This window comes from Marmota marmota, unplaced genomic scaffold, assembly GCF_001458135.2.
Source record: "Marmota marmota marmota unplaced genomic scaffold, marMar, whole genome shotgun sequence".
NCBI lineage: Eukaryota > Metazoa > Chordata > Mammalia > Rodentia > Sciuridae > Marmota > Marmota marmota.
This window is the reverse complement of record NW_025999900.1, coordinates 34,065,640-34,092,013: the sequence shown is the minus strand read 5'-3', so window position 1 is coordinate 34,092,013 and position 26,374 is coordinate 34,065,640. Positions and strand designations below refer to the sequence as shown.

The following is a 26,374-nucleotide window of genomic DNA, read 5'->3' as shown; positions in this document are numbered from 1 at the left end:
GAGAGAGAGAGAGAGAGGGAGGGAGGGAGGGAGGGGGGGAGGGGGAGAGAGAGAAGAGGAAGAGGGGAGAGGAGGCCAGGGACAGTGATAGTCCAAGGCCATGCCCAAGTGATCTACTTCCTCCAACAATGTCCAGCCTCCCAGTAGTCCATTCAGCTATCAGTGGATTAATCCAGCAAATAGATTTATATAAGGTCAGAACCCTAGTCATTGCTTAAAAGTTCCATCTCTAAATCTTTCTGTAATGGGGGCCATACCTCCATGAGCTTTTGGGGACATTCCAGATCCAAACCACAACACCCCTTAAACCTCCATGCATTTCTGTCTCCTCCTCAACAGACCTAGCACCATTCCTTACACTGAAAAGTTGTCATTGACAACCCAGCCAAAGTCCAGAGGGTGGAGCGAAACTCCCAAAACAAGAGATGGTTGGGGGTGGACTGGGAGCTGAGGAAAAAGGGAACTCAGCAGGGTTGGGAGGCTGAAAACAGGCCAAGTGAGAGCAGCTGAGAAACTGAGTTGTGTGGGTCACCTCTGCTGAATACATGCCAAGGAGGCCAGGAAGCATAAGCACTGCAGAAGTCATGCTGGAAGGATCGGGGGGGCAGAAATGAAGAAGGGACAAGAACAAAAGCAGGGGCTGGAGTTGTGGCTCAGTGACAGAGCACTTGCCTCGCATATGTGAAGCACTGGGTTTGATCCTCAGTGTTAGGTCAGTTGAAGTGGCTAAGGGAACAAACAGCCAACAACCAATCAGGTGCCAACAGACAAGTAGTGATAATCACCTGTCAATCAGTGGGGTCTCCTGACTGATCCTGGAAGGACATGGAATTCAGCAAGATCTCCAGACCAACCCCAGGAGAACAAGCCCTTTCCAGTCCCAAGCTCTCCCTTCCTGCCCCAAGCCTGATAAAATTACAATCCAGCTGAGCCTGGGTGCAACTCCACCGGACCACTCTGTTGTACTGGAGGGTCTTGCCCAGAGCGAACCTCAATAAAGCCTTGTTCAGCAGTTTTTAGTCTGCCTCCTTTTCTTCACTGGTGCCTGACCTTACACTCAGAATCACATAAAATAAGTAAACAAAATAAAGATATTGTGTCCATGTATTAAAAAAAAAAAAAAGCAGGGTTCAGGGTCAAGTATCAACTGAGTGTTTCTGCACCCTCAGCTTCATCCTGTTTCCTAGGGAGGCAGGCTCCCACACGTCTGGACCTGTTAGTGATGGGAAAGAATGGGGTGAGGGAGGGGCCCCAGGAAAAGGCCAGGATGAGCCTCATCTTGTCCCTCCCCATTCTTGCCTCACCCTCTGCAAATGTGATAGACATTGGCACCTGATGCGTTGCTGCCTCACCTTTCAGTTTCCCCAGGCCTCTGAAGGCCCCCAGCCCTACCTGCTCCTAGCTGGGTAAGTAGATCTGCCCATGCCCTTTTTCTCCACACTGCCCACTTTTAAGGGGCGGAGATGGTAGTAGTGACAGCCTAAATTTAGGACAGCCTAAAGTTAGGAATGGGGGCCTGAGTAAATTTAGGACAGCCTAAAGTTAGGACTTCTGGGCTCTGGGAGGTGCCAGGAGTGAAGGCCACCTGACCTGAAGCAGAGGATCTAGGTTCTAAGAAGGAGTGGTATTTGAATTGGGGGTCAGGATCCTCCATGTCAAGATTCCCAGAGAGAAGAAGGACAGGCTGCAGGGAAGTGGAGGGAAGCACAGTTCCTTCTCACCTAGCATCAGAGGCAATGTGGACTTATGCCCCACTTCTGAATGCCCTCTGTGGCCTCTTCCAGCCCCGCAGGAGAAGAAGGATGTCAGTCTGCTACCGGCCCCCTGGGAATGAGACACTGCTGAGCTGGAAGGCCTCACGGACCACTGGAACGGCCTTTCTATTGCTGGCGGCGCTGCTGGGGCTGCCCGGTAATGGCTTCGTAGTGTGGAGTCTGGCTGGCTGGCGGCCCGCACGTGGGCGACCACTGGCGGCCACGCTAGTACTGCACCTGGCGCTGGCCGATGGCTCGGTCCTGCTACTCACACCGCTCTTCGTAGCCTTCCTGACCGGGCAAGCCTGGCCGCTGGGCCAGGCGGGCTGCAAGGCTGTGTACTACGTGTGCGCCCTCAGCATGTACGCCAGTGTGCTGCTCACCGGCCTGCTCAGCCTGCAGCGTTGCCTCGCGGTCACCCGCCCCTTCCTGGCGCCCAGGTTGCGCAGCCCGGCTCTGGCCCGTCGCCTACTGCTGGCAGTCTGGCTGGCCGCCTTATTGCTTGCTGTCCCGGCCGCTGTCTACCGCCATCTCTGGGGGGACCGCGTTTGCCAGCTGTGCCACCCGTCGCCCGCCCACGCCGCCGCCCACCTGAGCCTGGAGACTCTGACCGCCTTTGTGCTTCCTTTTGGGCTAGTGCTTGGCTGTTACAGCGTGACGCTGGCGCGGTTGAGGGGCGCCCGCTGGGGGTCTGGGAAGCAGGGGTCGAGGGTGGGCCGGCTGGTGAGCGCCATCGTGCTCGCCTTCGGCTTGCTCTGGGCTCCCTACCACGCAGTCAACCTACTGCAAGTGGTGGCAGCACTCGCTCCACCAGAAGGTGCCTTGGCGAGGCTCGGCGGCGCAGGCCAGGCAGCGCGGGCTGGAACGACAGCCTTGGCCTTCTTCAGCTCTAGCGTCAACCCAGTGCTCTACGTCTTCACCGCTGGGGATCTGCTGCCTCGGGCGGGTCCCCGGTTCCTCACACGGCTCTTCGAGGGCTCTGGAGAAGCCCGAGGGGGAAGCCGCTCTAGGGAGGGTACCATGGAGCTACGAACTACTCCCCGGCTACAAGTAGTGGGGCCGGGAAAGGGCAATGGAGACCCAGGGGGTGGGGTGAAGAGGGGCAGTCAGGAATGGGATCCTTGACACCAAACCCTACAACCATGTCTGCTTTTCCCCTACCACTTTTCATCTTCCCTGAAACTCACTCCTCTGAGGCATTTGGGGACCCTTTTCCAACTAATTTGGATCTGGCTGGGTAGGATTATTACATACCTGGGGCAGGTCCAGATTCCTCAAAACGGAGGGACTTTGAGGATAGTGATGTCCCTTATTAAAAAATGCTGTGTGCTTGCAAGTTGGCATATACCCATGTGCCAGCATTGCTTACTTGTTGCCAGTGACTTTATTGTGAAATATGTTGGGAAGTCATTAGATGATGACTTAAGTGAGTTTCCCCTTTGGTGGTTAATCCTGTGTGAGTTGTACTAAAGCCACATAATTCCCAGGTAGATCAACCTTGCCAGGGCTGGAAGTATCAGCCTTCAGTGGTATCTTGTGCTGCTCTCCTCAGCCCAGGTGGCCTGGTTCCCCTAGGCCTACCCATAGAACTACCTGGCAAATGGAGAAAGAGCAAGAGAATGTGTGGGAGTTTGGATGGGAGATGAGGATGAGATCCATTCTTTGGACTCCTAACAAAGCTGCCTGGGGGAAGAAACTGTATCTTCAAGGAGAAAGTAAATCTGTGGGGTTTGAAAGGAATGTGTTCCTGTCTTGTAGGTACAAAGAGGCACATGGGTGGGCAGTGGTGTAGGGGCCTGGAAATCTGAGATTTACGTCCCTCTCTGACCATCTAACACCACCCCCAAAGCAACTTAACTTGAAAAAGAGCTCAGGAGCCTGTTCTTGCTTCACCAGGGGTTGTTTGGAAGTTAAGGGATTATGGGGAATGACAGGAATATTGGAAAACAGGAAGAATTTTTCAGGGAGGGAGGATTTCCCTCCCCTCCCCTCCCCTCCCCTCCCCTCTCCTCTCCTCTCCTCTCCTCTCCTTTCCTGTCTTCTCCTTCCCCTCCTCACTCCTCTCTCTGTTCAATTTTATCTTCTCCCAAGACTGCTAGCTATTCCTAATCCCTCTTTCAATATTTCTTAGCCCTATCTTTTGGAATCTTTCTATTTCTGGATCTAAAAACTGTTTTGGATCTTCACACTTTTAATTTGGGGATGTAGCATTGGATTTGTTTTCAGGGACCATCCACAAGCACACAGGTGACCAATTCATCCCAGGTGGTCCAGAACTTTCTCAGGTTAGCACAGTAAATCCCTTATCCCAGTCCTGTTATCCCCCTAACAAACTGAAATGGTTGGTCACATGAGTGGTTACTCTGGCCATTAAGCCAGGCCCTGCTTTAGTAAATCTTCACATCTTCCAGGCAGATGTCAAGAGAGCAAAAGAAATCCAGTCCCCAGGGTCATGCCAGGGTCACCAAAACTAAGGTTGGAATGAACTAGGGTGACAGGGATTGTGCTCAGAGTGCCTAGTCCTTGGTGGGAGAAGAAAGACCTTCAAGGAAGATGGGGGTGGGGAGTAGCTTGAGAAGGGAGGCAAAGACAGCCCAGTTTCTGTCTGAAGGGCTTCTTGTTGACCCTGGAGCTCTGAGCCAAGAGCTTCTTTTTCCAAACACAGGCTTCTTCCGGTCCTGGTGTTCTAGGGCAGAAAGAGGTTCCCTAACTTCCTGTTACATGTTCCCCATCTCTCTCACCCACCTTGGTCAGAGAGCCCTTCCTCAACTCTGCTTTCAGTTTTTTTTTTTAATTGTTTTAGTTGTAAATGAACACAATACCTTTATTTCATTTATTTATGCGATTCTGAGGATTGAACCCAGTGCCTCACACATGGTAGGCAAGCGCTCTACCACTCAGCCCCAGCCCCAGCCCTGCCTTCAGTTCTTGCTGTGGTTTCAGCCCATTTCTTTTCATCATATCCTTTGCCTGACAGTTATTGGGTCGACTCTGCTCTGGCTTTTCTCAAAGCAGAGCAAGTAGGAGCACTGTGAGGTATCAGGGACCTTGCAACTTTCTTGAGAAGTGACAGGGTTGAAACAGAAGCAGAAAGGTATTCTTAATTTTAATGTTCTACAGGAGATTTCAAGGAGAAAAGGCATCCTTCCATTCAGGAAAAAGAAGGGGCTCCTTCTCTTTTCATATTCCTGGATTTCTCTCTTGGTAGGGCTGGTGTGAGGCATTTCTTGTCACTGTGCCCTTGCTTCTGCTTCTCATGTTCAGTCCAGGGCTTCAGCCTCTACTTTTCACAAGTGGAACTGGACCACCTAAGTCTGTGGGAATACAGGAAAGAAGTGATGTTGGTCTCCTTGCCCAGCCCCTTATTCTTAAAAATCTAAACTTGGCAGGGTAGCCACATGGGCAAGCACAAGGCAAGTGGTTGGGGGAAGGGGAAGAAATTTGCATTCTGTATGGTACCAAGACCACTTAGACTGGTTTCTACAACAGAAAATGGAGAACTGGTTAACATAGAATGGAACCAATTCCCCTTAAATGAAGGGAGGGATGGCAGGTGCTGGGAGAGGGCTCTTTTCCCACAAGCAGGATCATGGCTCCAACTGAAGCCAAGAACAGGATGTTGCCCTCTTTGGTTTACCAACATGCTCTCTTTAAATCACAATGTTACCTAACTCACATCCAGACCCAAAATCTCTTACATTTTCAACCTATACATCCCATTTATCTAAAGATCTACATTGTACCTGTGAAATATATGCAAAATTTAAGGAAAAAATTTGGATATTGGCATTTTAGCCTTTCAGTCTGAGCCTGTTTCCCCTCTCCTGCCTTCTTCCCTCCTCCTATAATTCATAACTTTGCTCAATTTTCCAGTCTAGACCTGCATCTTTAGACCACACCCCAGCCAACTCATACTGGCACCCCTAATTCCTCTTCTAATGCCCTTTCCTGGGTTCTTTTTCATTGCATCCCACCCCTCAGGAGTCCTCCTTCTAGCTGGGCTGCCCTGGAGCACAAAGACTATCCCCCTTCCTCCCAGTTAAGGGAGGGGGTGGGGGTTTCAGCCCCACCCTCAGGAAGATGTGTCTTCCCCCTCCTTTGTTCTGTGGTACTTCCTCTCTGGTTGACTTAGCTGAAAGCACTCATACCAAGGCCCACGCCTCCGACACTGGGACAGATCCAGATTAAGCTATACCACCTTGCCCTGGCTCTGGGATTGGCATCAGCTTTCAGCTGTTTGGCAAAGCTTATAAGTAAGTATCCTAGAAACTGGGAAGGTGGTGTGGGGGACCAGGTACAGTCATGAGAGAACGTGCAAAGGAATCTCTAAAGAAAGCCCAACCAGTGTAAACGGAGTTGGGAGGATTTGACCTCAAAGCCTACCCACTAACTCCATCCCCATCCCTGTTATTTCTGGTGAACCCCTGGAAGTCTCTGGGGTCAGAGTGGGAAGGTGATTGGAAGAAGTCAAAGGGACTGAAGGGCTAAGGTTCAGGCAGGGGACAAGGGTGCTTTCAAAAGGTACAGCACTGGTGAGGAAAATCTCCCAGTTTGATTCTGGGCTTCAGGAAAGGAGTCTGAAAAGATATGAAAATGTTGTTACTGGGGATGGCTGTTTATTTTGTAATTAGGTCTGTGAACAGGAAGGGGCCCCGTGGCCCAGTTAGGAAACTAGTTTTTCTACTCAACCGGATCCCCTTAAGTCAGGTCAGTTGGTGGTGATGGGGCAGTTTCAGTGCCTCTGATGATGCTGATCTTGGAGACAGATCAGCATTTTCAGGCTAAGTGTGTCAGGGAGTCAGGAAACCTTTGGCTTCCTACCCTTATGAGTGTCCACCCTCACTTCCAGGTCATTGTGATGGCCACAAACACTACATCTCCTGCTGCATCCTCCTCACGAAATGTCATGTTCATATCTCTGTTGGCTATCATCTTACTGTCAATTGCACTGGCTGTGGGGCTTCCTGGCAACAGCTTTGTGGTGTGGAGCATCTTGAAAAGGATACACAAACGCTCTGTCACTGCCTTGCTGGTGTTGAACCTGGCCTTGGCCGACTTGGCCGTATTGCTCACTGCTCCCTTTTTCCTGCACTTCCTGGCTCATGGCACCTGGAGTTTCAAATTGGCCGGCTGCCGCCTGTGCCACTATATCTGTGGAGTCAGCATGTATGCTAGTGTGTTGTTTATTACAGTCATGAGTCTGGACCGGTCACTGGCAGTGGCCCGTCCCTTTATGTCCCAGAAGCTGCGCACCAAAGAGATTGTCCGGCCGTTGTTGGCAGCTATCTGGGTGGTGTCCTTTTTGCTGGCCACGCCAGTTCTTGCATACCGCACGGTGAGTTTGGGATTGAACAACAGGAGCCTGGTGTGCTTCCCGAAGTACCCCAACGAAAGGCACAGGGCATTTCATCTACTCTTCGAGGCCTTCACCGGCTTCCTGCTGCCCTTCCTGGCCGTGGTGGCCAGCTACTCCGACATCGGGCGCAGGCTGCGGGCGCGGCGCTTCCGTCGCAGCCGCCGCACGGGCCGCTTGGTGGCACTCATCATCCTGGCCTTCGCCGCTTTCTGGCTGCCCTACCACTTGGTGAACCTGGCCGAGGCGTTCCGCGCATTAGCGGGTCTGCGCCCTGGGTCCGGTCCCGTCGGGGAGCGGCTGCAGCTGGCCCGCCACGTGCTCATCGCACTGGCCTTCCTGAGCAGCAGCGTGAACCCGGTGCTGTACGCGTGCGCAGGCGGCGGCCTGCTGCGCTCGGCCGGCTTGGGCTTCGTTGCCAAGTTGCTGGAGGGCACCGGCTCTGAGGTGTCCAGCACACGCCGCGGCGGCACCCTGGTCCAGACCGTAAAGGGAGCCATTCCCTCTCCGGAGCCTGCACTCGCCGAGAGCATCACGGCCTCCTCTGAGCCTCTCCAATGAAGCTAACTATATGAGATCTGGTGGAAGGAAGCTCGCTTTCCTCCTCGGAGAATCCCACGCTTGCCTGACCCAGTTCTGTACCCGGGGAGAAGAATCTGCGCGGGAGACCGGGTGGGGCGGAAAGAAGAGGGTGGGGTGGGGCAAGTCAGGGCAGAATGAGAGAGCATTCTCTGGCCAGATTCCTGCAGGAAGCTTTACAATTAAAACTCAAGTCTGAAATCGCGTCAACCCTGTGAGTGGGGGCACGTGTGTTATGGGGTGTAGGAGTGCTCACAGGCATCATGGTGAGATTCCTCTCAATTGTTGAGAGTCACATTCTTTAGTTCCCCGTGATTTCCAGTTTTGGAAAGAGAACAAAAGGAGATTCTGAGGTAGGTGATCTGCAGATCCCACTTTGAACAGCGTTCACAGACTACTGAAGGAGACTGTCAAAAAAGACCACCCATGTAGGCTTCTCATTGCAGGCTTATGACTCAGGGAACCTTCTGAGATAATGGGCTTCTGTGAAACATCTTCCCTGACACCCTGGTAAGTGTCCTTGTTAAGTGTCCAGCTTCCTGCTAGGAATCTTTATCCTCTCAGCAGATGGTCTAGGGCATTACCTTCCTTTCCTCCATTTCCCAAGGAGTTCTCATTTGAGATGAAAGTCATTACATCTTGTCCCCTAGAATTCTGCACATCAGCATCTACCAGCCCCACAATATACCCTGGTACAGAGTGAGCCTGAGGGCCCTCTGTGGCTATGGTCACCCACAGGAAACAAAGACTCCCCTAAGCTAGTACTTCATAGGGGTGACTGTTGTCTTGGAGCACCTTTGGCCCAGCTTTGTTCTGATGACATTTTAGGATGATGACAGCAGCAGCGGCAGTGCTGTGTTCTGTGGATCCTCCCCATAAAAAACAAGACAAAACAAGCAAACAAACAAACAAAGAACCAATGTGAGTCCGAGAGAGAGAGAGGGAGAGAGAGAGAGAGAGAATAGCAAAACCGAAAGTCCATGCGCAACATCTGTAACAAATGCAGAGTATTAAGATATCTCCTGTGGATTTCAAAATATGAGCAGGCGAGAATGAAGCATTGATCTAAATCACATGTTTTATATCAGCATTTGCATAGAAAGATGCAGAAGCAAGCAAGGCAGGCATCCAATGGCCCTGAGTACAGGAGAACCCCTAAATTGTCTATAGGTCTTTACAAGAAAGCATGGTGGGACAATTTGAAAATAGCAGCTGAGACTGGAAGGAACCTAATAGATTATTTTGTAGGCCTCTTGCCCATTCTGCATTTATGTTGAATGAATAAAAGTTCAATGTCATTTTCCTGGAAATTCTTTCCAGTGTTTGTGAGTAGGGGCAGGAAAGGACATATCTTTGTTTTGAATTATGTGCCTAAAATTCTTTAAGTTTCCAAGGTATACAAAATATTGGAATCAGGTTAGTATGTAGGCAGGCCGGCCAAGAGAGTCCTCTCCTGAGCTAGTGAAAACAATCACTCCCTTCCCACTTGCTTAGGTACATGTGCACACACGTACACGTACTCAGTTTAACCTAAAAAGAAACTGAGGGGTGATTCTCAGCTACATCCACAACTTCTGACATCAATTGGCATTAGACATCCTAGAGTCTTTTTTTTTAAATATCTTTTTTAGTTGTCAATGGACTTTTATTTTATTTTATTTTTTATGTGGTACTGAGAATTGTACCCAGTGCCTCACACATGCTAGACAAGTACTCTACCATTGAGCCACAACCCCAGCCCTCCAGAATCTTTTTATTGAGGATCTTAGAAGGGATGAGAGGTCTCAGCCCAGGTGGCTGAAGGGGGTCCAGATCGTGTCAAGTCTGTGTTTAGGAAGTAGGTGCAGAGCTGCCCTTTGCCTTTGACCTTGATAACACCCCTGCTGTAGCATGTATAGCCCAGGGATTGCAGAGCCCGGGCTGTCTCCTCAGTCACCTGCAATTGGAGGAGGGGGGTGTGAGGGAGTATGGGGCATGCCTATCCTTATCCTCCTCCCCACATGCCTCCAATGTGGTTTACTTACTTGGATTTTGCCAAGGACTCCTGTAGTCTCCATGCGGCTGGCCACATTCACTGTGTTGCCCCAGATGTCATATTGTGGCTTCTGAGCCCCAATCACTCCTGCTACTACTGGTCCATGGTTCAGTCCTGAGAAGGAAAATGGTAAAGAGGAACCCTGATGGGGGGAACTGTTTTTTTGGTACTGGGGATTAAACTTAGGGGCACTTGACCACTGGGCCACATCCCCAGCCCTTTTTTGTATTTTATTTAGAGACAGGGTCTCACTGAGTTGCTTAGTGCCTTGCCATTGCTGAGGCTGGCTTTGAACTTGCGATCCTCCTGCCTCAGCCTCCCGAGTCACTGGGATTACAGGCATGCACCACTGTGCCCAGCTTGATGGGGGGAACTTTGAAGAGGGAAAAGGGAAGAGGAAGCTAAAGGAACTGGGAAAGAGGAAGGACCTGGGGGGACTTAAAGGAGAGGAGGGGTCTCTGGGGCTGGAGGATTGGGTCTGAGGGAAAGGAGGGGAGCATGCCTTTTAGCTCCTGGCCCAGCAGCTTTATGCTTCATTCATAGGAGTGAGTCTGGCAAGGGGGTCCAGGGATGGGGTGCAGAGCAGTGAACAAAGCACTTGGAGTGGGGAGAGCTTGGGAAGGTGAGGAGATACCACACTGCTCCAACAAGGGGGGGGCTCTCACCCACACGCAGGCGGAAGTTGTTGAATGAATGCTTGTTGATGACGTCCAGCTTGGACCCCAGGGCCACTGCAAATTCCACCATGGTGCCAAGGTGGCTGCAGCTTCGCTCAGCATCCTGGCAATGGGCCCGCCCACCAGGATGGGCCAATGAGGGCACAGGAATAAGTCCCACTCATGGGACCACCAGTGAAAGCCCAAAGGAAGGTTGATAGGTAAGGAAGGGTTGTTATACCTGTTGGGCCTCTTGTCCAGAGGTGGCATTTAAGCCTGTGGCTGCCATGTAGGTGCTGCCAATGGTTTTGATCTTCTCCACCCCACTGAACTTGGGCTTGGAGAGCAGCTGTACGGAGAGGAGGCCTTGTCTCTAGTCTCTCTTGCTTTCACCCTCCCCTCTCCCAGAAGCTCAGCCTCAGGCCTTTGGAGGCTAAAGACCAGGTTGTAGAGTAGGGGATGGTGGTAGGAAGAAGAGAGTTGATAGTCAGCAATTTGCTGGAGGGAGTAGATATGTGGCATCAGAGGAAGAGAGGGGGTGCTGTGAGTGGTGGATAGAATTGGCCTCATGGCCAGAAAGTAAAGTAGAAGGAGGTACTAGTGGAAATTCCAGAATCCAGGACACAGGACCTGGGGGGCCTTTGGAGTTGTCACCTCATCAAAATCAGCAATTATTTCATTGAGTAGCCGCAGACACTCTAGCCCCTCGTGGTTGATGTTGGATTCTGAGTAAAACTCCTTGAAGTCCGGGACTGAGGCGAAGAGCACACAAACACACTCATAGGACTGGTGGTAGAGGTCCTGGAGGGGGCAGGAGGCTGAGGTGAGGGAGGGGTGTATGTCATGTGCTTTCCCTTTCTGGGTCTGTACGGGGTCCTCCTTACTGAAGCCACACTCCTTGTCCCTCTATTTAAGAAGCGCTGAGAAGGAGGGAAAGGAGTAGGGCCAGGTTACCCTAGGGATATGACTCAGGAATCAAAGATTTGGTGTTGTTGTGATTCCAGGAAAGACAAGAGATTTGGGGTCAGGATAACTTCATAGCTATATATATGAAGGGACTCACTCTTAGACTCGGGATCATGTCAGTGGGAATTATTGCTAAATTATTGCTAAAAGATGTTAAATCAGATAAATCAGCTTACAAAAAATAGCCAAGGTTTGGAACACAAAATAAAGCATCAATAGTGAGTATGAAATAAAGGGAAAATTAGAGTAAAATGATAAAGATGGAACCAGGTCTGAGATTAGTTCACAAAATGGGTGCCATGAAGTCCTTGTTAATCCTAGATTCCAGTTCTGAGTTTTCTAACAGCCAATGTGAAGAAAGAAACAGAACCTGTTACAAAATTTCCTGTGTCCACAATAGAAGAAACCAGAAGTAGAACTACTTCTGATTTTGAGATCAGAGAGTAGGTGGTAGGGACATAAGTCTGTGAAATAGCTCTTGAAGTGTTTCTTTTAACTTCCTCCAGTATACAACAAGAACATTTCCACAGTAAAGAGGGTCAGGTGATAGTGGCACAAAAAAGATAGTGCAAAATTCAATAACTTTCCAATGGTCTGATGGTAGCAAGATTTCTGAGTATCTAGAGCAGCAGCATCCAATAGGAATTTCTGCCATCATGTGCTGTCCAATATGATAGGCACTAATTGTATGTGGCTATAGAGTACCTGACATGTAGCTAATGTAACTGAGGAACTGAATTTTTAATTTTAATTAATTTAAATTTAAATTAGAAGGGCCATATACAGCTAATGGCTACCATATTAGAAACTAAGTCTAGAGAGATGGATGAATTACATCCTCCATACAACTACCATCAACACGTGTCTAAACTTAAGAAACGTATGGAGTGGTAATGAGTTGGAAAAGACACGCTCCCAAGTAAGAACTTGAAATGCAGAAATTCTGTCCTCACCAAAGACAGAGTTCAAAATCTTGTGAAAAATGGAGGCACCTGCCTGACAGGGACAGGGCTTGATGAATGACTGACCCACTGTGGGGGAGTCCAGAGAGGATGGGACAAGGGCCCAGGCTTTCATCCAAACATGCTCCCTATGGCATCTGGGGCTTAGGAGCCAGAGATAAGGAATTACCTCATTGCGCCGGTTCTGACCAATGAACTGGGGGGCCACATGTGCAGGGAGCACATTCTCCAAGAGCAGCCGGGTCAGGTTCTCCATTGTCTCTGTCTCTTCCTGCTCCTTTCTCAGCTTTTTCTTCCACAGGAAGTCCAGGCGGCAGTAATACTCATTCTAGGGAGGGTCAGCAGGGGACCATGAAGAGCCACAGTGCAGGGGAAGCCTCAGGTCCTGAGTGTTCATATCCCCACTCCACAATGCCTAGAAACATCCCTACCCCCAGCTTAGAGATAAGGCTAAAGGGGCAACTCTCCTTGGAGAGAGTATTCTGGAAACTAGATTCAAACTAGGGTATGGCAGCAGATTTTTTTCTTAAGCATGGCCTTTCCCAGATTTGGGGATGGGGGAAAGAGGGACCAGAGAACTTGAGGGCACTCCCCTTGGGAAGTGAAAAAGCAAGAAAGGGAACAGGAAGGTTCACTTAGAAGCTTCCAAAGAGCACACCCCTTGGGCTTAACCCTGGAGATGAAAGAGAACAAGTCACCAATATGGGGACTCCAGATTCACCATTCACAGATTCTAGAGGGCTGAGCTGAGGACTTACCTGCCGAGCCAGGACAAGGAGGGTGAAGAAGAAGATGAAGAAGGAAATAGCTCCCATCAGTTTGGGTTCCTTCAGCACTCCAGGCCTGAGGAGGCCACAGATCAGGGCTGTCCCTTGCTTTGCCCCTTCCTGATGGCCACCTCCCCGTCCCTTCTTCCCTTGTCCATGTAACCCCTCAGCCCCCCTCCTCCTTGGCCCTGTGAGTGGTTCAGGTTAGTGAGGCCAGGACAGCTCTGCTGTGTCCTCTCTGACCCCCTTCCCTGAGGTCCTGAAAACCTCTGTCCAGTGGCCATGCATACCTGGAGTCCATGGGGCCTAGATAAAGGCGAGCGATGAGGCAGTCAGACAGCCAGGCGTGGGAGTGCAGGAAGAGGGAGCAGGAGGCTGCCAGCCACAGAAGGAGCAGCAGCAGCTTCAGTTCAAAGCTCATGTGCAGAAAGAGGGAGCAGGAGAGGAAACCCAGCACACAACAGTGCATGGAGTACTGTGGGGCCAGGCAAGGTGATCAGGAGTGGGCGTGTCCCATAGGACACCCAAGGGTTCCTGTCCTATTCTTTCTAGGGCCCAGGTTCTATCAGGGGGACAGGAAAGTCATCCACACAGACACAGTTCCAATCCATAGTAAGGAGTGTGCCTCAACTCTAGAGGTGGGGTTACTGAGGAAGGCTCTGGGGAGGGAGATGTAGGGCTGTGCAGAATACTCACTGGGACACTGATGAGAGGCAGGGAACCGGGCAGTTCCCAGGAGAGGTTGAAAGCCATGGAGGATACATTGAGGCCCCGAAAAGGGCAGTCTGATGATGCTGGTAAGAAGAACTGCAGAAGGAGACGAGAAGATGAGGCGGCAGGCAGCTCCTTGGGCACAATGGTGGCTTTAGCTGAGTTTTGGCCAACCTAGGGATGAGTTAGGGCCAGACTCCCACAAAAGGCAGATTCTGTTATTTCTGGTTGGTGAGCAAGCCTCAGCCTGGGTCCTCACTGAGGGGAGGGAGTGTAGGAGGGTGTCTTGAGTACTAGTCTGCCATGGATGCATCTTTTCAGCTCTTCCCAGTTGTTTAACCTCTCTGAGCCTTAGCTTCCTTTTACAGAAAAGGACACACAGGAAGGAAATTATCCTTTGGCTGGGGTATAATTTCCTGGTGCATTTCAGGGATAGAGTTCTAGGAACTGTTGTAAGTTCTGTAAAAATCAGCCAACTAAATAAAGTAATAAGTATCTGCCCACATAGGAAAAAGATAGGAAAGATGTCAATGTGTTATTAATAACAATAATGCTCAGATGATAGGTTGTGGGAGTCTATATTTTTTTCCTTTATATTTTTACAACATTTTCTTTTGGCCTAAATTCAGCTGCCCTCCCAGAGCCAGGGATCCTTTTTCAGTCCCTGATGGAGGTGGATAGGGCCTCCTTTGCCCTCACCAGGCTAGTGATGGCCATGGTAAAGACCAGCAGGATGGTGGCAGTGCCCAGGGCTACTCGCAGTCCAGGCCGTGTGGCTACCAGGTTAGACAGTGCAGGTAGCCAATGCAGCATCTTGGGACCTTTCTGGACACACCTCTGTGGAGGGAGCACAGGTGTCTTAACCACTGGGCTGGGTTACATTCTTCAAGCCAGGTCATGTCATGGCTCAGCTTGCCCCTACCACCCCCATCCACCTCACCGTCAGGTACTCTGAGAAGCAGATGAAGAGGAGGAGAAGGAAGAGGAGGAAGGTGATGCTGTAGGTGATGGCCAGAGCTGGGGGCCTATGGGAAAACCAAGGGAGGCCTTGAAGTGCCAGAATAGGCTCTCTGTGCTGTGTGGGTGCTGTGGCAGCCAGTTGGGAGGTGGCAGGGGGAGGTGGGTTAGAGGTGCTCCTGGGGATCTAGTTTAGTTAAAGTGGTCCAGGCTGATAAAGAACATTATGTTCTGGTATTTTGAGAAAGCTGAAGGGTCTAGGACAGGGTTTAGGTGGAACAGGAACCAATAGGGTGGGGACAACACTGAAGGGAGGTGCTCACAAGAGTGGCTGAGACTGTATCAGTCCAATTTCTGGGCCAAAGCTCTTTAACCTGGCTGAGTGTGTGTGTGTGTGTGTGTGTGTGTGTGTGTGTGTGCATGCTCACCCACATATGAGCAGTGTGAGTGCTAGGGATTAAACCCAGGACCTTGAACATACTAGGCAAGTACTTTACCATTTAGTGACATCCTGAGCCCCCCCCCTTTTAATTATTTTTTAGTTGTAGTTGGACACAATACCTTTATTTTGTTTATTTTTTTATGTGATGCTGAGGATAGAATCCAAGGCCTTGCACGTGCTAGGTGAGTGCTGTACCGCTGAGCCACAACCCCAGCCCCCATCCTGAGCTCTTTAAAAAAAATTTTACTTTGAGGGACTGGGGCTGTGGCTCAGTGATAGAGCACTTGCCTAGCATGTGTGAGGCACTGGGTTCGACCCTCAGCACCACATAAAAATAAACAAATAAAATAAAGTCATTCTGTTCATCTACAACTACAAAAAAAAATTTATTTGAGACAGTTTCTCACTAAGTTGCCCAGGCTGACCTTGAACTTGCAATTCTGTTTCCTCAGCTTCCTAAATGGCTGGGATTAAAAATGTGTACCACTGCTTCCAGCTCTGGCGAGTTTTGAACAAGACTTATACCCCTCATAGCAATGGACTAGGAACAAGGGCGTCCCTTTTTTTTGTGTATGTGTGTGCGCTGATTGAACCCAGGACCTTGTACATACAAGGCAAGCACTCTACCAACTGAGCTATATCCCCAGCCCCTATGAGGGTGAGCTTTCTAAACTTATTCATTTATTATGAGATTTGGGCTTCTCAATGAGAATACAACTGCTCTCATGGGAATGTTGTCAGCACCCAAAGAGGTAAGCAGGTGAAAGTGCTTGGGTACATAATATTTAGATGAGGGCTGTGGTTGTCCCTGGTTCTCCAGAACACGTTTCCTTAGTAAGTGCCTGAAGCTGAAGGGAAGGGGTGAAGGAACAATATGTAGGTCAGGGGTCAGGAAGGGCAAGGCGATCAGTCAGTGTATGACAGCCAGGACCTCCCTTGACTGGTGCTCTCACCTGTTTGTCACCAGCATTTGGATGATGAAGTTGGACAGGAAAACCAGGAAGGTGCAGGCTACATAGTATTTGAAAGCAGGAAGGGCAGATAGCCGGTACTGCAAGGGAACGGGCAGGTGGGCATTGATAGTTGCCTACCACTATCCTCATAGCTCTCCCTCAAGTTCAGTTCCATGTAGCCCCTACCAGTTCTTAAAGGAACTGTGCCCATACCTCCTACTCCCACCCAATAATCATCCAATCTACCGGATGATTTTTCCTTTATGAGAAAGGCAAAAGCCCTCATCCCCACCCCAGGGTCAAAGACTTACAGACCTGGGGAGGGGAGGGGACATACAAGGCCTGACCCCTCTGGAAGGACCAAGGAAAGAAAGATGGGAAATCCTTTGGTGCCCCTCTCCCCTGCCTACCTGTTTCTCCATCTCCTTATCTCGGAAGTACAGTGTCAGCAGGTTGAAGTCCTTTGACTGTTTCCACTGTCTGGTGGGAGGTAGGGCAGAGGGCAGTAAGCACCAGAGAAGACCAGGCAGGGCAGGGGAGGGTAGGGCAAAGGAGAGAGCAGGAGGAGGTGGTCAGGTGGGTCTTCCCTCTAGGACAATTCCTCACTTCCCTTCAGGCCCTCAGGGGAACATCATCCCTCTTCCACCATATGACTTTGGGGCCTGCAGCCCACCCAGTCATCTTTGCTTTCCATACTTCTGTGAGTTGAGCTGTTCGATGACCTGGAAGAACTTGGCATCTCCAGTGTCCAGCTCATCATCTAGTCCCCGGAGGGTCCGGCTCCTGCATAGTGACAAACAAGTCTATCACCATGGAGATTCTCAAAGTATCTGAGCAAAAACTGCAGCCCCCCTACCAGGGAGAATGGAGATAGGTCACCCAGTCAGTCCATTGTCAAAAAGGTTCAGGTCTCCTTACCGGTCCAGGCTCCACTGGGGGCTGAAAGAAGCCAGGCCCTTCTCCTGTTGGGAGAACATGAGGGAGCAGTGAGTGTCACCTCCACAGTGAGGGAGATCACAAACTGTACTGTGATGTGCCCCTGTCCACCGCACACATGCTCTGTGCATGTCCTTGACCTTGGACATTTGATCTCGCCTTTTCATCTGTTTCTACTGATTTTTCTCTCTTCCCCACCAAATCCCTTCTTCCCTAAAGGAACAGTTCAAACCATTTATTCTTTAAAGTTTCCTCTTGACTAGAGACCCCCAGGGTCTTATACTCTTTATTTCCTCATAGTTTTCATAACTTTTAACTCCAGCAACCCTTTGTCTTTTATATTTATGATGGGCTGTTGATTCTGTGTTTCCCTTTCCTAAAGACTGCATAAATTCAAAGGCAGGGACTTTCCCATCACCATTGGATGCCAAAAGAGGGAAAAAAAATTTGTTAATTTAAACTGAAGTGACAATTCAGAATATTGTGACTCTGACCTTTTGTGAGATTAGCCAGGCTGAGCTGAGAAGTGGTGGGGGTGGATAACAAGGAATGAAGAAGAAAAGAGAAGAGGAAAGGAAATCAACCTGATTATAGATATTCTCTTCTTCACTGAAAGGAATGCAGTGTATGAAGAAATAGGAAAATGAGCATGAAAAGCAACTGCTCAAGGAGAGTATGAAGTACAGTGGGCCACAGTCCAGTCAAGCAGTATAGTGACCATTCCTCAATCCTTCCTGTTTCCTTGGTTAATGTGAAGGAAGTAAGGTCACAGGGTTACATCTTCCCCTAAACCAAAACACGGTATATGGGACGAGGGGTTGGGGGAGGGGATATTGTATGGACCCATCTAGGCATTGATATATGCACCTTTTTTTTTTTTCAAACTACCTATTTATCCTCCAATATCTGTAAGTTATTTAATGGCAGGGAAAACATTTATTTTAATCTTCTCAAGAATTAGCCTAGGGTTGGGGATATAGCTAAGTTGGTAGAGTGCTTGCCTTGTATGCACAAGGCCCTGGGTTCAATCCCCAGCACCAAAAAAAAAAAGAATAATTAGCCTAGTACCTGCCACAATAGGTGCTCAAAAATATGGAGGGGTGAGCTGGGGTTGTGGCTCAGTAGTAGAGTACTTGCCTAGCATGTGTGAGGCACTAGGTTCGATTCTCAGCATCACATATAAGTAAATAAATGAAATAAAGGTCCAACAACAACTAAAAAAAATTTAATATAAAGGGGGCCTTCGGGTATAGCTCAGTGGTAGAGTGCTTGCTTAGCATGCATAGGCCCTGGCTCCATCCTCAGTGCTCTCAGTTCTTTGCCCCTGCCCCCCCGCACATACAAATTGGAGGGAATACAAAGATGAATGGTACATATAAATACAACTCAACCAAAGTTTTACCTTGTTTAAAAATAGGCTGATGGTGACACTCAGAACTTCTTTGTGTGTGGGGGGGGGCAGGGAAGTACTGGGGGTTGAACTCAGAAGTGCTCTACTGCTGAGCTACATCCCCATCCCTTTTTATCTTTTATTTTGAGACAGGGTCTCATTGAGTTCCCAGGCTGGCCTCAAACTCCTGCCTCAGTCTCCTTAGCTTCTGGAATTACAGGCATTTGCCACAGTGTCTGGCAGGATTTCTAACATTTGATGGAGTTCCTGGAACTTCAGGGACTGAGAAGTGGAATTCCTGGGCTAGCAAGGTCCTGCCTTAGGAGATAGAGGGGTGACTGTTCCTCCACTCTGATATATTCCAGTCTGCACACCAGAGTGTACAGGAGGTCTATCGTAGGTTCTGGTGGGCATCCCTACCACAGGAAAATTACACCCAAGGTCATCTTGCAGTACTGGGCTTGTGGTAAACCCCCCACACAACTCCACGCCTACCCTGGAGATTTCATCCTGAAACAGTCAGTGGGGCTTTGGATTCTTTCTTCCTCTGCCTTCTGCCAGTTTAATCCTTTGACCTTTACCTTTCCCCATGCTAAGACTAAGAATTAGTCCTCTCCTGAACCACTGCTGCCAATGCTCCCTGACTTCCCAGTGTTCAGTGATCTTTGGCCTTCTTTCCTGCTGGATGGGAGAGGAGGAAGAATGGAAAAAAGAAAAAGTACTCTGAAGACATCCTATAAATGTAACCAGGTCTATCCAACAGGGAAGATTCCAGGGAGATCTGTGGAAAGTTGATGGGAATGCTGAACAGATATGGGGAAGTCTAAGAAAGATGAGAGACAGCAGGCTGAGAGGACAGGGACTTTACCCTGGCACATGCCTTTAGGAACATGACCAGGGTCCCTGTATGAGGGAGTTTTGACAGCTCATCATGGAGCATCAACCTCAAGAGCCAGCCTGCAGGGTAGACGTAGGCTCCTCTACCCATATATGGATCACTAGTTACCCCCAGGTGCTACATATGGAATCCGCCAGTGATTGACCCTACCCTAGCTCCACCTAGACAAGGGGTGGGTGACTACCTCTCCTTCCCCACTACCCTTCCTGTTCATGGTGACTTCCTGCTTCAAGGCCATGTGTGATTTTCAATTCCACTCATTTTATCCATGCACAAATTCTGGGGAATTGGGGCAACAACCAATTTGGCCCCATCTCCCCATTTCTAGTGGGAGTTAAAGAAGAGGGGTGGGGGTTGTAGCTCAGTGGTAGAGCACTTGCCTTGCAGGCGTGAGGCCCTGGGTTTGATCCTCAGCACCACATAAAAATAAATACATAAAAATAAAGATATTATGTTCATCTACAACTAAAATTTTTTTTTGAAAGAAGAGAGCGTGTAGATGTAGAAATTGCATTAAGCAGTGACATATCCTGCTGTGATGGGTGTGCAGCACTAGAGTGAGACAGGAGGAAGCAGAGTGTATACTTCCTTTGTGGTGTCAAGGCAAGGGGAGGTTGAGGAACAATGCACATGTTGCATCTTCTCTGAGGTGAGCTCAAGGGCAGTGGTCTTTGCTCTTTCCACAAAAGGAAGTGCAAGGACAGGCTGGACCAATGGCTGGGGCTACCAGACAGTTCATGACCTTGGGATATCACAATCTTCAAGTGACTCACTGGTCAGGGATGCTAGGAGTGGGACTTGAGGACAATGGGGGTTGTTATGCTGGGGCTTATAATGGAGGTGCACATACCGGGAGAGGGGTAGAGGTGGACACAGGACTGTCTACGTGGCTCAGGTGGGCGAAAGGCTTGGCCGCACCCCAGGACTCCAGATAGCGGGTCATCAGTAGTGATGGGCGCATCTTGTGGCCCTCCAGAGAGGACAGTAAGCCTCCTGCAGTTCCCTTCTCATCCTCCTCCTCAGCCTGGGGCACAGGAAGACTGAGAATAAAGATCACAGACATTTCCCCTTTTCTCCCCAGTCCCCTTAGAGGCTTTTGTCCCTGCCCTCCACTAGTACCCAGGAACTCAACCCCTGACATAGAAGAAGAGATCAGGCCTATTGCCTGTAGGTGGTTAGCATGGTGTAGTCCATGGGGTTCCTGGTCTTTTACCCGAGGATCAATGACCAGGTATGTAGGCTCCCCTAGCTCCCTAAGGTATGGGTCCCGGGATTCCACAGCTGCATCCTCCACAGCATAAGCCCCTGCCAGCAGGGCCAGGGTAGCCCCTGTGATGTGCACTCGTCTGGAAGGAGAGGGTAGTAGGAGTCATCAAGGAGGGCCTCCAAACCTTCCATTTCTTTCAAAGATCATTCCTGTAAGAGCGACTTCAAGAAAGGCCCTGTGTTACAATGGGTGCCCCCCCCATGCCCCAGGATCTCCATGAGCTCCACATGAGGTTGTGTTCATCTTACGGAACTATGAAAAGGGTGGCAGCATGTGGGCAATCTCTTGCGTGGTTGCCTGGGGCCTCAGGTCTCACCCTGGTACACCACCAGCTTCCATGTGGTTGGCCAGCGTGACATCATGGGACCAGACGTCGTACTGCCACTTCTGCAGCCCGATGACTCCGCAGAGCACACTGCCTGAGTGCACACCTACACGCATGTTGATGTCCACACCAGTGGCCGCCCGCAGCTTCCTGAGCAGAGTGTGTGGTACAGTCTGAGTCCTGCCTTTAGCCCTGTCCATTCCACATTCCTCTTTCTCTCAAGGAGAACTCCACCACCCGGACTGTCCCCTCCCACATCCATCCCTCCATATCCCTCCTGCCCACCTGCCCATGCTAACCTGATGGCCCGACACATGTCCAGTCCCATACGCACGCAGTTGATGGCATGGTCTGGCAGTGAGTGGGGCAGCCCAGAGACACAGTAGTAACAGTCCCCCAGGATCTTGATCCGCATGCATTCATGTTCCTGGTAATGTGGTGAGGGGAGTGTATAGAGGAACCTGATTAGAGGTCAGAGGGGTCGGAGGGAGTTGGGAAAAGTGGGGAGCGAATGTGGTATTCCTGAGAGTCTTTGAGGTTCTGAGTATCAAGGTCAGATCTAGGGACTCCCTTAATTTGATATGGGGCTAATTAAAGTGTCCCCTGTGGATTTTTTAAAGAAAGAATTCCCAAATTCTGGAGTGTCTCTGGTTCTCCCTAGTTTGGTGTGTGTAGGGTGTAACTAGATTTGGATGGAAGCAGTCTCAGTATGGAAGGGCTTGAAGGGGTGCAACAACATAGACTGACTCCTGGGGTTTGAGTAAGTGCTGCTGAGGTTGCAGAGAACAGAAATTTCTCTTCCCCCTCCAACTTCTCTCAACTTGGAGGACCTGAAAATCTCTCTAGATTTTTTTAAATTTTTTTTTAGAAATACATGCCCCCATCCAGTACTTAGGGGTGCACATTCCCAGCCCTTTTTAAGGTTTACTTGATTTTTTTTTTTTTTTTTTTTTGGTACCAGGGATTGAATTGGGTGGTGCTTAATCACGGAGCAACATCCCCAGCCCTTTCTTTTCTTTTCTTTTCTTTTAAATTCTGAGACAAGACCTTGCTAAGTTGCTCAGGGCCTCACTAAATTGCTGAGACTGGCTTTAAACTTGTGATCCTCATGTTTCAGCCTCTCAGGTTGCTGGGATTACAGGCGTGTGCCACCGCACCTAGCTATATTTTAAAATTTTGACACAGGGTCTTTCTTAGTTGTCTAGGCTGACCTCAAACTTGCCATCCTTCTGCCTCATCCCCCTGAGAATCTTGGATTACTGGCATTTGGGATTTGGAACATAAAGTGTAGAGATACCTATGCTGGAGCTTTAAGCATACTTGGGGGCATTATGGTTGGGACATCTGGAGAGAGGCTGAAAAGTCTCTTCAGGTTTGAGGTGTATGGTGAGTAGCTTCAGACTAGGAATGTCTGAGAGAGTCTCCTAATTCCATGGGAGTATCTGGGGCTCTGAGGTAGGACTGGGATCTTAGAAGACAAAAGCTATCCTTGGAAGGGGCTCCCCAGGATGGGGTACATTAGGATCTCTGAGTGGGGAAGGAGGCCCTCTCTGACCTTGGCAATCTGGTCGAATTTGCCAAAGAGTTCGTTGAGCATGAGCACCAGTTCCTTAGGGGAGCACTCACTGGCCAGCCGCGTGAAGCCCACGATGTCAGCATACAGTACACTGCACAGGATAGACCACATCAGTGGGGCCAGGGTCTCAGCCCACAGGCTCTCCCCTTCAGCCATCCTTCCTCATACCTGACTCCCTGGTGCCTCTTGACATAGAGGCTGTGGAAATTGTTCGTGCTCTCTGGTCGTGACCCCTGTACAGCCTGCAGCCGTGCCATTATCTCTGCCTTCATCTCTCGGGCCAAGTAGGCAGGTAGGATTGATAAGAGAAGGTGTTCCTAGAGGAGGTCATTATGAGCACCAACCATCCTATACCCTAAAACCAGGAGCCCCAGCCCCCAAGTCTCCCAGAAGCCCACAGAATGCTCCACCTCTACTAGGATGCCCCCCCAGGGGCCCACCAGGGCACAAAGCCAGCCATGCTCCAGCACCCTATCCTGACTAATCACCTTTAGGGACTGAACTCTCAGTACTAACACCTCGATTAGAATTCTTCACTTCATAACCATCTTAAGTTTCAGCTTGTTTGAGTTCAGCAACAACCTTCCAAGATAGGCAATAGCCACATTTTATACAAAGGAGAAAATGCCATAGAAGATCAAATGAGTCACTTAGCTTGTGAAGAAACCCACTTGTGTAATCTAAACAACTCTTTTCTCTGAGCACTGGTCCCAACCCTCCTTCTAGGCCCAGCTGACCTGATGCTTTTTCTCCGTGTCCAACCTCTGGCGAGAATACAGGGAACTGAGTGCCTCCCGGAATGTGGCACGCAATGCTCTCTCCATCAGTGCCTTGTGGTATGCTCCCACCACATTGCCACACAGGAAGAACACTGCATTTGCTGCCAGCTGTAGGTGAGGAGTACCCTCAGAGGGAGGCTTTAAACTTTCGATCTTCATGTTTCAGCCTCTCAAGTTGTTGGGATTACAGGCGTGTGCCCAGGTGAGGTTGGGGGAGTCTGTAGTTGGGATTGGTCTCCAAGACCTTCTGGGCTCTATAGTTAGTGACTTAAGCATCCCTAGGGCCATTCATCTTCCCTGCTGTAGATTCTTGACTGTTGGTCCATTATGGCCTCTTAGGTCTAGAAACTTCTGCATATATGTAATACCATCCCACCATCCTCATCCTCTGCCCACTGTAGCTGCACAGAACTACTCAAGTCCTGATTTACATTCTCTGTGATGGTTCCATCATCTGTATCTCCATATCTGGCTCCCTTAAGAGCCATGAAGTCTTTCCCTTTGGGTCGGGAGCCCTCTTCTGGTATCAGTAGGTATCTGCACTGGTGTATCAGCTCCACCAAGGGGATCTGTATTTGTATCTGTGGGGGTTTGTGTTTGTATCTTGCACTCAGTGTTGCACCCTACCGCAGTCATAGCTCAGCAAATGCAGCAGAGCTGGCCCTGGGCACTGCCTGGGCTACTTGTGTTCTTACCTGTGGCAGCAGTGAAGGATGGGAGTCCTGCTGCCGCCCAAGGTACAGCCCCACGACCAGCAGGTGCAAGAGAGAAGAGGTGAGACCTGCAGCAGCAGCATCCCTCATGCCCAAGGGCAGCATGGCATACACCGTGAAGATAATGAAGAGGAAAAAGGACACCTGAAGCAGGGTGGGAGTAGTAAAAGGCCTACTTATGCTTCACAAGGCCTGGGGCCAGGTCCAGGCTAAGGTGGTCCTCCATCCCTTGCCTGCCATCCCTCTCACCTGGTCCCAGGCGCTCACTATGCCTCCAGTGAATAGGAAACCGTGTCCTAGAGCCAGCAGCGCAGCCCACACAAGGCCTGACAGGGGACGAGTCCAGCGCTGGAGTCGCTGCTCCGGGGAAGCTAGGCCCAGAAGCAGGGAGAAGCCACCCAAAGCACATAGCACTGTGGTCAGGAAGCTCAGGTCTGAGGTCAGCTCCTGTGGGGAAAGAGTGCATTAGGCAAGATTAAAAAAGCTTGGGAAGCTAACCAAAGGTGAGGAGGGACGACTAGATAGAGGAAGAATAGATAACCCCTCACGGCAGTTCTGAAAGGGCACCTCAAACCTAAGTACAAAAGAAGCATGACACCTCTGCTTGACATTCATATTAGGTTGAAATCTAAGAAATTGTCTATGTCCTGCTGTTTTTATCTACAGGGATCGGTAATTTCATATCGTTCGACCTATTATTTTGTTTGCATGATGCTGCAAGCCTGCAACATCTACCCAGAATAGGCTTCAATGCCAGGCTGGCTGTTTGTCAATCTATGATCTTTCCGCGCCTCAGTTTTCTATCTTTCAAACGGGAATTGTAGCACCCTCCTGGCCTCTGGAAATAAGTGACCAATCTTAACTCACAAGATGGCACTTAGGAAAGAAAGTCTCCAAATCAGATGATTTGGATGATTTGCTCGGGAGAATCCCCGCCCCAGGAGTCAGAGGTTGGAAGCCTGGGGTTGGCGGGAAACAGCAGGGGGCGCCTGGGCTCCGCCTTGGTCCCGCACCTCCCTAGCGGCGGAGGACTAAGATCTCGCCACCTGCCCTGCCCTGACGCGGTAGTCCCCCTCGGTCCCCGCCCTTTGTCCCCACCTCTTTCCGGACTTTGGGGGTGGACTCGGGTGAATTGGCCGCACCCAGTGACTTCCCCACGTTTTCTCCAAGGAGTGAAAAGAAACCCCGGAGCAGTGTATTTCCAGAAATGCAATTGAAGACCTCTTCTTCCTCAAAGAAAAACTGAAAATGGGTTTCTTTGGGGACTAAATGAAAGCGGGATGGAAGGTGCCTTCTGGGAGTCTGTTCCACATTCCCAATGTGAGAGAGAAAACCAGAAACTTATTTCCTCCAGCAGCTTGAGTAGAATTTCCCCTCTGGAAAACTGGAAAATCTGGTATTGGATTGTTCTAGAATCAGCAGACCACAAAAACTTATAAGGTCTGTTAGAATTCTGTTAGAGTGAAATGGGAAGTATCCAGGACTCAGTTAACCTTCCTGGGCAGACTCAGAGACCAAGGCCCACGGGGTGTTGTGACCTGCCCAGGGTCACCACAGTTCATAACAAGGCTCAATGCTTCTTTTCCCGCTCCCAGCAAAGAGAACATTGAAAAGAAGATCCCACAAATCCCAACTCCCAAAATGTCAACTAGGCAGCTACCCTTCTCTGGGCTGCAGCAGAGTCGCGGCTCTGGAGCATGCCCCAGAACCAGAGGCCCATCTCACCCTGCCGCTGGCCCAGGCGACGAGGAGCAGCGCCACTAGCGTGCAGAGGACGATCAGCAGCAGCAACAGCAGCAGCGGGTACTGCTGGCTCAGGCTGTAGTAGGTCTCATAGAAGAGGTCTTCTTCGCTGGGGGGTGGCCGCGGGCTGAAGAGGCGCGCCATGGTAGCCCTGTCCCGAGCCCCAGGCCTGGGGTGGACCGGACGCTGGATTATTTTCAGAGCCCAACCGGCTCCACGGTGTCTTTCTCACCTGCCCCAAGGCCCTTCCCTCCGCGCCTCCAAACTTGAGGCAATCCCGGTCTGCTTACAGGCGCTCCCTGCGGCCTCCCAGCCCGCTCCCAACTGGCTCCCAGCTGGCGGTGACCGGACTCCCTGCTCACCCCAGCCTCTCCCGCAAACTCAGGCTGTGGAGGTGCCTTAGCAAAGTTTCATCACCGGGGAGACAGGACTTGGAGTTGACGCTGCAAGGCTTTGGGTTCCCACTTTCCCCCCGAACTCACTGCGCGCCACACTCCCGCAGCTGGGAAGCTGGTTGTGGAGTCAGGCTCAGTGCTACACTAGTGGCTCAGAGCCTGGGGCGACAGGCGCTTCCCTCTCGGCGCCACGGCCCCCTCCCACTTCCCCGACAGG

General features: G+C 50.3%; 4 protein-coding genes across 16 annotated transcripts in view; 2 read left to right on the top strand and 2 right to left on the bottom strand.

Annotated features, from left to right (window-relative positions):
* Nucleotides 1-26,374, bottom strand: part of Ripk3 (receptor interacting serine/threonine kinase 3) — a 34,699-nt gene that overhangs the window by 3,484 nt on the left and 4,841 nt on the right. Inside the window, exon 11 of the transcript XR_007345842.1 lies at nt 2,667-2,668. The gene's annotated coding sequence lies outside the window, so the exon portion shown is untranslated. The remainder of the gene's footprint in view (nt 1-2,666; nt 2,669-26,374) is intronic.
* Ltb4r2 (leukotriene B4 receptor 2) lies at nt 1,307-3,494 on the top strand. 2 transcript variants are annotated; one of them, XM_015492016.2, is made up of 2 exons: nt 1,307-1,406; nt 1,785-3,494. In XM_015492016.2, the coding sequence occupies exon 2, from the start codon at nt 1,803-1,805 to the stop codon at nt 2,877-2,879; it is 1,077 nt and encodes a 358-aa protein (XP_015347502.1). In that variant the 5' UTR covers nt 1,307-1,406; nt 1,785-1,802; the 3' UTR covers nt 2,880-3,494. The 2 variants fall into 2 exon arrangements, with proteins under 2 accessions (XP_015347502.1, XP_015347493.1); XM_015492007.2 differs by lacking the exon at nt 1,307-1,406 and having other exon boundaries at nt 1,728-3,494.
* Adcy4 (adenylate cyclase 4) lies at nt 4,662-26,347 on the bottom strand. 12 transcript variants are annotated; one of them, XM_048798740.1, is made up of 26 exons: nt 26,125-26,329; nt 25,745-25,931; nt 24,269-24,466; nt 24,002-24,163; nt 23,265-23,414; nt 22,696-22,844; nt 22,507-22,618; nt 21,251-21,378; nt 20,943-21,101; nt 20,573-20,705; nt 20,210-20,383; nt 17,054-17,097; nt 16,832-16,918; nt 16,546-16,615; nt 16,136-16,233; nt 14,724-14,808; nt 14,483-14,620; nt 13,769-13,879; nt 13,363-13,547; nt 13,064-13,148; nt 12,475-12,633; nt 11,032-11,178; nt 10,619-10,726; nt 10,387-10,501; nt 9,711-9,835; nt 4,662-5,068 (listed from the first exon to the last, which is right to left on the bottom strand). In XM_048798740.1, exons 2-26 carry the CDS (start codon nt 25,904-25,906, stop codon nt 5,063-5,065), a joined length of 3,090 nt encoding a protein of 1,029 aa, XP_048654697.1. In that variant the 5' UTR covers nt 25,907-25,931; nt 26,125-26,329; the 3' UTR covers nt 4,662-5,062. The 12 variants fall into 12 exon arrangements, 10 of the variants coding, with proteins under 10 accessions (XP_048654697.1, XP_048654694.1, XP_048654693.1 ...); XM_048798737.1 differs by lacking the exon at nt 4,662-5,068 and adding an exon at nt 9,424-9,622 and having other exon boundaries at nt 26,245-26,347; XM_048798736.1 differs by lacking the exon at nt 4,662-5,068 and adding an exon at nt 9,424-9,622 and having other exon boundaries at nt 26,053-26,329.
* Nucleotides 5,432-7,779, top strand: Ltb4r (leukotriene B4 receptor). The gene is made up of 2 exons (XM_015491985.2): nt 5,432-6,007; nt 6,604-7,779. Exon 2 carries the CDS (start codon nt 6,613-6,615, stop codon nt 7,666-7,668), a length of 1,056 nt encoding a protein of 351 aa, XP_015347471.1. The 5' UTR covers nt 5,432-6,007; nt 6,604-6,612; the 3' UTR covers nt 7,669-7,779.